At 37.0% G+C, this 10,092-nt stretch overlaps 1 protein-coding gene across 1 annotated transcript; it reads right to left on the bottom strand.

Moving 5' to 3' along the window:
• Nucleotides 1-5,664: 5,664 nt before the first annotated feature.
• Nucleotides 5,665-7,227, bottom strand: LOC106615241 (solute carrier family 25 member 35). The gene is made up of 4 exons (XM_014231382.3): nt 7,006-7,227; nt 6,771-6,946; nt 6,480-6,615; nt 5,665-6,247 (listed from the first exon to the last, which is right to left on the bottom strand). The coding sequence occupies exons 1-4, from the start codon at nt 7,075-7,077 to the stop codon at nt 5,717-5,719; spliced, it is 915 nt and encodes a 304-aa protein (XP_014086857.2). The 5' UTR covers nt 7,078-7,227; the 3' UTR covers nt 5,665-5,716.
• Nucleotides 7,228-10,092: the final 2,865 nt, after the last annotated feature.

Raw genomic sequence — 10,092 nt, 5'->3', positions numbered from 1 at the left:
TTTGACAGCCGGGATGTGATGTCCGTAGGACGTAAGTTTGACAATTATTGTTATCATAGTTTGTTAGTATTTAACTAAGGCTTGACAGCTACCATATCACGTCCGACTAACATAAGTTTGACAGCTGCCATCTGACGTTCGACTGACATCAATTAGACAATTGTGATTTGACGTCCGTATAACATAAGTTTGAAGTTGCAATTTGACTTTCGTGTGGCATCAAATTGACAGCCACCATCTGAGGTTCATCTGATATCAGTTAGACAATCATTACCAGCTGATAATAACTGCCATTTGACATCCTTATATCAGTAATCAGTTTGACAGCCGTGATCGGACGTCCATATGACGTCCATTTGATAATTATTGCCATCATAGTTTTTAAGTCTTTGCGATTTGACTTTACTTTGACGGTTATTGTACTATCTCATGTCCGATTGAAATAAGTTGGACAACTGGGATCTGACGTCCATCTGACATTAGTTTGGCAGCCACTGCCGATTAATAGATGCCATTCGACACCCAAGACTTTAAATTTTAAAGAATTTTAAATAAGGGCAGCTTCTTATAGTATCGGAAATCCAAAAGGGTAATTAAGATAATTTAAACTTACATGCGTCTCTTAATAAGGTTTTGTTTAGTAGAATACACTTGTATTTGTTTATCTGTTTTCCGGTAAGTAGATAGGCCGAGATATTTCATTTGCCTTACTAGGTAGACTATATTCAGGTACCTCTTGTTGACTGAAACCCACTTGCGGCTGCGTCTTTCAGTTATCAATCATTTTATTGTAGATATAATGGATTCTTCGAAGTCTGTATATCAAATTTTGCAGACTAAACTCCACGCTCCACTTTGACTAACAAAAATAATTTCTGTTTCCACTAGAAAATCCCTCACGCCTCTCTAGATCGTTAACTATTTTTGTTCAACTTCAATTAAACGTTCGCTTGCCTTTCTAAATAACTTACAAAGGTCTTTTCAAAGGTGTCTTCTTCTCATAACATACTCGCAACAACAAATGGAGCTCTTACACAGCAGACTTTGATTGCACCACACACACAATCCTCGGCCGTTTTCTTTCTAGAACAATTCAGAATATCATTTAAGTCTGTCCAATTATGAATAGCTTCGCTGGAGTAGAACAATTTACGTTAGTGGCACTGCAACCGAAGTGGGAATTATGCAAATGTACGGCAGCTGCTTGATGTGGCAAATTGAAGAAGCGACAGCGCGATACCAGGACTTCGCGCTGCACAGCCTGGCGTGGTGATGGACATGCGTTTATAAATAGGAGTGTGAATGTGTATATGCGTATGTACATATGTAGTGGCATGTGGCAGCCTCTCAAATTACAGCGCAAAGTTATGCTCCGCTTGCAATCAATTCAGCTCCGTTCTAAGAGGAATCGAGTTCGAGGAACGAAGTGATCTGGCAACCACTGAAATTCTGTTACACTGATCGTGCCACACAAATTTGAAGGAAACGCTACACAAAAGCAAACAAATCTAACTACATATACATGTATGTAAAATTTATAGGAAAAGAGAAAAAAAAACAAAGAAAATAATTGTACTCAGTCTTGCAAGTTCTTGTGGAACTGTGTGAAAATTGATGCAAAAGGATTACGCCCAACACAATGCGATTTCTTGTAGGTACTTTAAGGAATTTGAAAAAAAGAGCATGCAAGTGAATAAGCAATGAATGAAGTACTCATATAGCAGAGGTGTAACGTGCCCATTAGTTTCATTCAACAGGTTCGTTAATTGCTGAACTGAGTTACAGCACCGAGCATTGCCAGCGTCCTTAGCAAAGGATTTACTTGTCGTATAGTGCTTTATTTGTTGTGAAATGTTTGTGTGTAATTAAATACGAAATTGCGTAATGTTATAAATGGTTAGGTCGATTTGCTGATGAAATTTCTTTTTATTTGAGCATTTGTGTGTTCCTTAACCATATCCGCGTTGCTTTTACCTGAATAAAGTCTAGTCAAAGATCAGTTCATAGCTTGAACAATTCCAGTCATCTAATAGATTCAACATAATTTGATATTTTTCAAGAATTGTGCACCAAAAATGTGTTGAAGACAAAAGTGGGGGAAATTTTTCATAAAAGCGATACTAATCTCAAAGTGTTATTCTAATTATAGGTAGTTTTGAAACAATATGGAGCGAAAATAAATGTTAGATACTCAACATGCCATCTGATCAAATATGACTCGTACTGTAAAAAAAACTACATTTTCATGTACATCTCTATTATCACCTTCAAAATAGGCTCCTAAGCCAACTCTTAATGCAATTTTCTTCTTCTTATAAGCCTCTGCTGGCAAGGCCTTCTATGAATTTTGGATTACATAAGCCAACGTCTCGTCACCAGTAATGATGCAATTGATGAACTTAGGGTCTTCAGCTACGTTGCCAATCATATCTTTTGTGAACTCTACTCGACGTCGAGTCTAACATTGACACGCTTCATATCTAAAACATTAAACAAAATGAGTTGATGCATGAGAAAAGTTAAGACCCTCTGCTATTTCTCTGATGTCAACATGTAAAGTTTCAAGCACTGTTTCTTTAACATTTTCGATGTTATCGTCATTAAGAGAAATGGATGGACAACTCGCCTGAGTCAAGTTTTCAATGACTTCACAAGCTTCACTGAATGCTTTGTGCCACTCAAACACCTACCTTCGTGATAAAGTAGACTTCAAAACACCCTTCTGCATTATTTTCAATAATGCCGTAGTCGTGATTTCCTTGGAAACACAAAATTTCAACCAATTCCTTGTTCATGTTTTCCATGATAAAAATCGACTGACAAATCTTTCGCGTTATAAGCAAACAGCTGCCAAATAAACACTAACTGACTAGTTTTAGATCTAACTTCACACGAACATCTAGTAAACAAATTTATTGATTTATATGGACCAGTTCGGCTCAATTTTGATCAAATTGTCAAGCTAAACCAAATTATAAACGCGATCGAAAGCTTTGACTAATTACGTCTGAAAATGTTGGATAGTTGGTTATCTTGTCAGTCACAAAGACAGTTTATCATTCACTTTCGCTTCATGCTTCATAACTGTTAGATTGAGGATTCTTGTTTCTTGTTTCAAATAGATTTTAGAATGCACAAACGAGATTCTATAAATATAGGATACTATAGAATTCGCTGAAAAAGAATATTCTGTAATTTTTTTGCACATATAAATTGCTATATATTAATCAGTCCCTAAACTGCTTACCTATAGATGGCGCTATACCCTGTTAACTGAAAACATTCTTCACAAGATACTGCACAAAAAATGTGGTAAATTCTACAGATTACCAGAAAATTTAATAATTTTCAATTTCATGAATTTCTACATTAAAAGAAAACAAAAAATTGCAAAAAAAATCAGTCACACTTTTAAGATCGACGGTAGCGCATGCCCACAATAAGATCGCTTATTTTAATTGAAAGCATTTTAGTTTTGTTTTCTGAATTTATGCTGACAATTCACTTAAATGGTAAACCCACATAAAGAAATGGCTCTTGGTCAATCATGCGCTCGCAAGCACACTCCGCTTTTATTTCTAAACAATGTGTGAATCAACAGTGCCCCGCTTTTATCTGCCGATTACTTAGAATCCTTTTAAAGCCGTTCGCCTTAAAGGATATAACCAATACAAAGATCAACCTTTTTCCCATTAGCGGCTCACGCAATACGCTTGAGACACACAGATACACACATGTGTAAATATATAAGTAGATATATCCGAATTTAGTTGCATATTCTACTTGTTCTCGGTACATCCAATCCGGCACTTGTGTGGTTTGCTTTGTTTCGAGGCAAAAATGACAAGCGTATTGAATCTGAACAATGAACCTCCTGCCGGTAATTCAAGTAGATTCCTCTTAGAAACGTCACAGGCAAGCCAAACAAATTGATGTGGCACAACGAAACAGGATAATCGGCATAAAACGCAACAACAACACATGAAAATGTAAAGAAAAAACAAATTTTGTTAAAAAAAAATTTCATAAAAAAAGTAAGAAAAAGAATGTGGCATGTGTATATTCCTATTGTTACGCTTATTGTTTTTGTAAACTGATTTTGAATGGTAATAAATTTGTAAGTAATAACTGAAAGGAAAATATCGTCGCTTGCCCAATCGAAAAACAAAAAAAAATTTGAAAAAAATTCAGAAAAATGAAAAAAAAGACCAAATAAAATAGACCGTAACTGTGATAACCATGAAATGCACACAGGACGACAAAGTGCGCTCCTCCGCCTTATTTGTAGTTGACCCTATGAGCCTTGTTATTGTCACAAACACACACATTCAAAATAATGCCCTCACACTTCTTGCAACATCTGAGCATGGGAAAACCCAATTGACTGACCATGACTACCCAAGCATGCGCTGCAAGTGTAACTGTATCCACACATGTGTTTGTTGTAGGTGCGCGCTCGTGAAAATGCCACTTATCAATACCTGTCGTTCAGCTAAACCGGCGCAAGCGAGATCAGAAGTAACAGCATTTTTGACTAAATCCATGGGATATCTCGGCGATCTTCAAGCGACAGGTAAAACCGTGCGCGTTCAATGTTGCCAGCGCATGTGCGTATAGCTGTGCGTTAGTGTGAGGGTGCAAGTGAAACTCACCACAGCAGCGTGTTGAGTGGCTGCGCCAAATATGCCAAAGCGGCGTCTACTAAAATGTAAACAAAACAAGTTCATCGGTCCAAAACGCCGGCTGGCAAATATTTGTTGTGGATTTTTTTTTGCATACAACACGTTACAGCACAACATGTTGCAAGTGTGTTCCGAACGAGCAAGCAACTAGCTCCAAGACATGAAAAGAAAAAACCTCAACTTCCGTTGCACTGAAACTATAATACCCTTCACAAATACAAAATATTTCTTACAAGAATTTGATTTTGATCGTTCAGTTTGTATGACAGCTATATGCTATAGTGGTCCGATATCGGCCGTTGCTACAAATGAGCAGCGTCTTAGTGAGAAAATTGCGTAAGCCAAATTTCAGATTGATATCTCAAAACCGGAGAGCCTAGTTCGCATATATACAGACAGATCAACAGACGGGCAGACGGACGGACAGACAGCCGGACATGACGAAATCGACTCAGCGCGATACGCTGATTATTTATATATACACTTTATATGGCCTCTGCCATTTTCTTTGGGGTATTACAAACATCGTGGCAAACTTGATATACCCTGTTTAGTGTATAATGAACTGTTTTAGAAAACTTTCGGGCTTTTTACAGTCTGTTTGCTTTAGCCTTATTTTCTGCTTCTTAATAAGCGAATAATCGGTATTACTTGCCTTAACGGACTACGTTTTCATTTAGATCAAGGATCTTTCAATAACTGACTAACGATTTTCTATTAAAGTGTTTATCGACCTGGACCAGCCGAACTGCTAGAGCGCAAAAACTGCTTTTATTTGCACATTTTCGATATCTCGAGTTATCCATTATATATTTTCACTCCAAGTATCAGTAACTCATATAATTCCTTCCGCAGTTAATTAGACTTTCCTAGATGACTTCGGAGCAAGGCTCCAAAATAAAAAGTTATTGCCTCCAAATCTGGATGATAACTTCTCAGACTTTTGGAATCAGAAAAAATTATCTCATATTACCATACAAAATTTGTTAATGAGATTACTTTATTTGTCCACTTTTTTACATTCTACAAACACACTAAAATGTAATACCTAAACTATTTTTGAGCGTCATAAGTTCATCGAAGAAGAGCAACACCAGTGCCGAGTGCGGCACTAAGCGCACATAATTCGCCCAAAAACCTTTATACAGTCCATAAAGGCCTTCAGCGCGAGCGGTCTTCGTAAAACAATCCAACCAACCCTTATACAAGAGACCCTTACCATACGCATCCAAACCCTGATTGTAGATACGTGTCATCATAACATCAGCCGGCGTCATAGCCACAGTTACAAAACAACCGGCAATGAAACCACCACAGAGCGAATTCAAGGCTGGCTGTACGATCAGATTGTGTTCGCGCAGAAAAGACTTGATCGAACCGAATGTTGCCAATTGAGCACCGGAGCCGAGTGAAGTGCGCGTAATGGAAGCTGTAGAGCCGCGCCATAAACCAGAGATACCGCCCTGTCGATAGATGGTGCGTAGCGCCGAAAACATGCCCGTGTGTTTGTGCTGATAGCCGACAGCGACTTGCTTCGATGCACGCGATTGTAGTTGAGTTTTTATCTGCGGGGTATAACATACAGATATATGGAATGTCATATTAATTTCGCACACTTATTAAATAAATAAATGAGTAACTCGCAGCTTTCCAGTTATCAAACGATTATCTAATCAAAGCTAATATTATGTCTTGTTATCTGTGATTAGTTATCTAGATTTTAAGAGCGTCTGACATTCGGCATATTATGAGGAAGTCTGCGAGTGCTAGCTAAATATTTGTTGTTTTTATACAAACCAAGAAAAATGGACTGGAAAAGTATGCGCCCACCGCACCACCGGCGGCACCCCAGAAGAGGCTCAAGCCGAAAGACTCTTCACCATTTTTATGGCGTGTCCAACCTATATTCGCAGCGCTGGTATAAATGCCCAATCTATAGAAAATATTTATGAAAAATTCAGTATTTTAAACTAAACTCAAACTAACTAGTTTCAAAAAGAAACTAGTATCGAAAAACTAGTATCAAACTAGTTTCAACAAATATAGTATAATTAATTTATTTAAATATAACCAATTTAAATTACCCACCTTATGCCATTTACGATGAACTGGAAGTACATGGTCGGCACCAGCCCCTTTTGCAAACCCGTCCAACCATCGTTACGTACCACCGTGACCATACCGTGCAAAATACCCTTGTACGGCACAATATAGGTACCACGCGCCGCCAGCTCTCCTTGTAACTGGATGCGTGTTTTGATGACCTTCGCAAAAAATTAACAGTTATTTACTATTTATTTTAATTTTTTATTTCGAGTTTTACATCGATTGGATTGGTGAACGTTGTTGCACCCATGGCAGCCAGGCCTCCAATAACATATTCCGAAGCGTTCATTGCGAAAAATGTGAACAGTTTTAAAGAAAATATATTTGAAAAGATAACAAAGATTATGCAAAAAATTCCATTAACAATTTCTGCATCTTTTCTATAAACGCCTCGAACTGCTGTTCCACTCAGCTGCTGCAAAATGACTGATGGCAAATAATATTTAACGAATTGCAACAGTTTTCTTGATATTACTTAGATAAAGCTAATAAATTAATTGCTTATCATCTATCTAATATACGTCATGGATCATATTCTAGTGTGTATTTAAAAATACAACTAAGAGAGTAAGCGATACTAATATAAATGAGTATTACATATGTCAGAAAATTATAATTTTAATGAGGGAGGAAAAAAATAAATAATAATTTTACTTTATCTTTACTACGCTCACAAAGTGCTAATTATTATAACGGTATGATGACATTAGCCTCTTTGCTAAATATTAGGCCTATATTCTTATACAATTTTTATGTGGCCACATTCGACAGCATTTGGTCAAAGCACGAACAAAACAAATTTTATTTGTTATTCTATATTTAATATATTTTAGTTTAGCCTCTAATTACTAAAAAATTAAGGGCTGTCGACATATTTAAGTGAAAAATAATCATTGTTTTTTAGGCTTCAAATAAATGAAATTTATTATACTGAAAGAAAATCTTAAGGGCAATAGATTTCCAACGCATGTTCGGAATATTGGAACACTGGAATAATAATAAAGTTACTCCATCTCTTGGCAAACCGCATACAAGGAATGCGAAATATATTCCCCAACGAAACTGTCTATCTTTCTACAAGAGAAAGTACCTGTTATCTCATTTCTCAAACATTAACAAACACTGACTTTTCGTCGAATATAGTACACAGTCGGATCTTGAATGAAGAGTCCCTAACAGTGGACGATGAAGCTCCAATATGGATATTTATATTTATTATATTTTAAGTGCACCAAAAAACTCAAAAAATACCAATAAAAATGTTTACTTCTCAACTGTTTTGAGCGGGTCTATATGGCATATTATATATCTCTATAGTCCATCCAAAAACAGGAAAATATAATTGGATAGAGTTTTAGCAGCTTTTATGAAGCTTTTCACGGTGTCCTGAGCTACTTATATTTCTAAATGATTGTTTTTTCTATGATTTTTATAGTCAAACTTCATATAATACTGTCCTTAAGATTTTAGAGAAACAATAAAATGAAACAACACTGCTGAAATACTTGTAAATCACTAAAATCCTCTTGAAAAGCTTAGAAATGTTTGAAAACAAAGCCATCAAACATCAAACACACAACCACAACTTCAACTCCGAACATGTGCGCCGTTGCGTTGCACAAAATGTGGTGAGTTACGACACTAATTATCTTTTAGCGCAACGCACTAAGTTCGAACACAAACAAGCATGCCAGCGCATGCAACAGCAGCGCAAGCGAAAAACTCACCAAATTGCAGCATTGACTGGCATTGATAAGTGCGCATTGCCGAAGATCATCAAAGAAACAAACGAAATCGAAGGCGCTGCTGTCGAAGGCTGGTGAATAATGCATCAGTTCTTCGTGGTGACTCAAAGCGAGTGGATGTGAAAACGGAAAACGAACGAAAAGAAGTGCACGCGCGTTTTACTTAAAGCATTTTTTTTATGTTTGTGTTTTGCCATATGGAAATGGCAGTGTGAAAACAAAATTGATAGTAAGAAAGTGCAGAAATTACGCAAAGTAAGTTGGAAGTGATAAGTGCTTAAGTTTTGAGCGCATAGTAGTGATGAATAGAAAAAAGCAATAAAATAACGGAAAAGTAAAGTGTTGGGAAACGGGAAAATTATATATAAATATGTTGTTGTAAATGAAAGGAATTCAAAGCGTTAATTTTAGAAAATGTTAAAGTAATTTTTAAACAATTTTTATGCTAAAAAATTTTACTAAGCATAAAAATAAATGTTCTATGTGGTAAAAAATACATATTTTATAAAAAAAAAATGTAATGCCTATAAATTAAATTGTTGCTACTGGAGCGCCAGCCTATGCGTGCCTCGCGTCAGTGTATGAGGGTTACCGAGAAATCCATGCTTTCTTGGCCCTTTTTCTGAGGATATACGAAAATAGAAATGTGTCGCAGCATGCAACTGCAACGACGTCGCTAGCACCAGTATTCGTCACCGTCATGGCATGGTCGTCTCTATGTTCGTTTTAATTTTCGCCGACGCTGTCGTACGCGTTGATGCATGCGATATTTTTCGCGAAGCTGTGTGCGGCCCCATTATGCTACGGTGACCCCTTTCTCAACACATACAGTCCTTCAAAACAGTGGCAGCGCGTTAAAAACAGATTTTGCTTAAAATTAAAGTGCTTAGGCAAAAAATTGTGACAAAAATAATTTTAAAATAAAAAAATTTTAAGAATAATTGTAAAAACTGTATAAAATATTCCGCACGCGCAAAGCAAACGAACAATTAGGTGGACTTCGGCGTCTTGAGTTTGTGCAGCGCCAACACCAATCGGCTTGGAAAGGTGTAAAAATAGTTGCAAGCACAGGCAGGCCTACCAATAGACTGACATGCGTTTACTTAGCCCTTTCTAGAGTGTGTGCCAGTGCGAAAGCGCGAAGCGAAGTGAAGTGTAAAAGCAAACGTCAGTGCCGTTGCCGTTGTCGCGTTCGACCGGAAGTTGTTAATATTTTTGTATTTGCGCCTCTATGCGCTCATGCTTTTGTATTTGTACAAGTATGTGCAGCGTGTAGAAGTTCCGTTTCTTATTGCGTAGAATTTGTTTGCGTTGCGCGTTCTGCGCCAATTTGCTGCGTTGCCGGATAGTTATGACGCGCGTTGGCAAATTGAATGGCAGCAGTTCCGTTCAAATTCATATGTTCGTTACTAATTTGAAGTTTTTAACATTACTTATTTGCCTGTGGTGCCAATAAAATGTTAAGTGTCAGCAGAGTGCATGCAATATCAGAAAAATAAAAAATACAGTGTTAATTGGAGTTTTGGTCATTACATGAATACTAATGAGCTACAAATACT

The sequence above is a fragment of the Bactrocera oleae genome, chromosome 3, assembly GCF_042242935.1.
Source record: "Bactrocera oleae isolate idBacOlea1 chromosome 3, idBacOlea1, whole genome shotgun sequence".
In the NCBI taxonomy this organism is placed as follows: Eukaryota; Metazoa; Arthropoda; class Insecta; order Diptera; family Tephritidae; genus Bactrocera; species Bactrocera oleae.
Note: the sequence above shows the minus strand (reverse complement) of the source record. Positions and strands in the feature narration are given on the sequence as shown.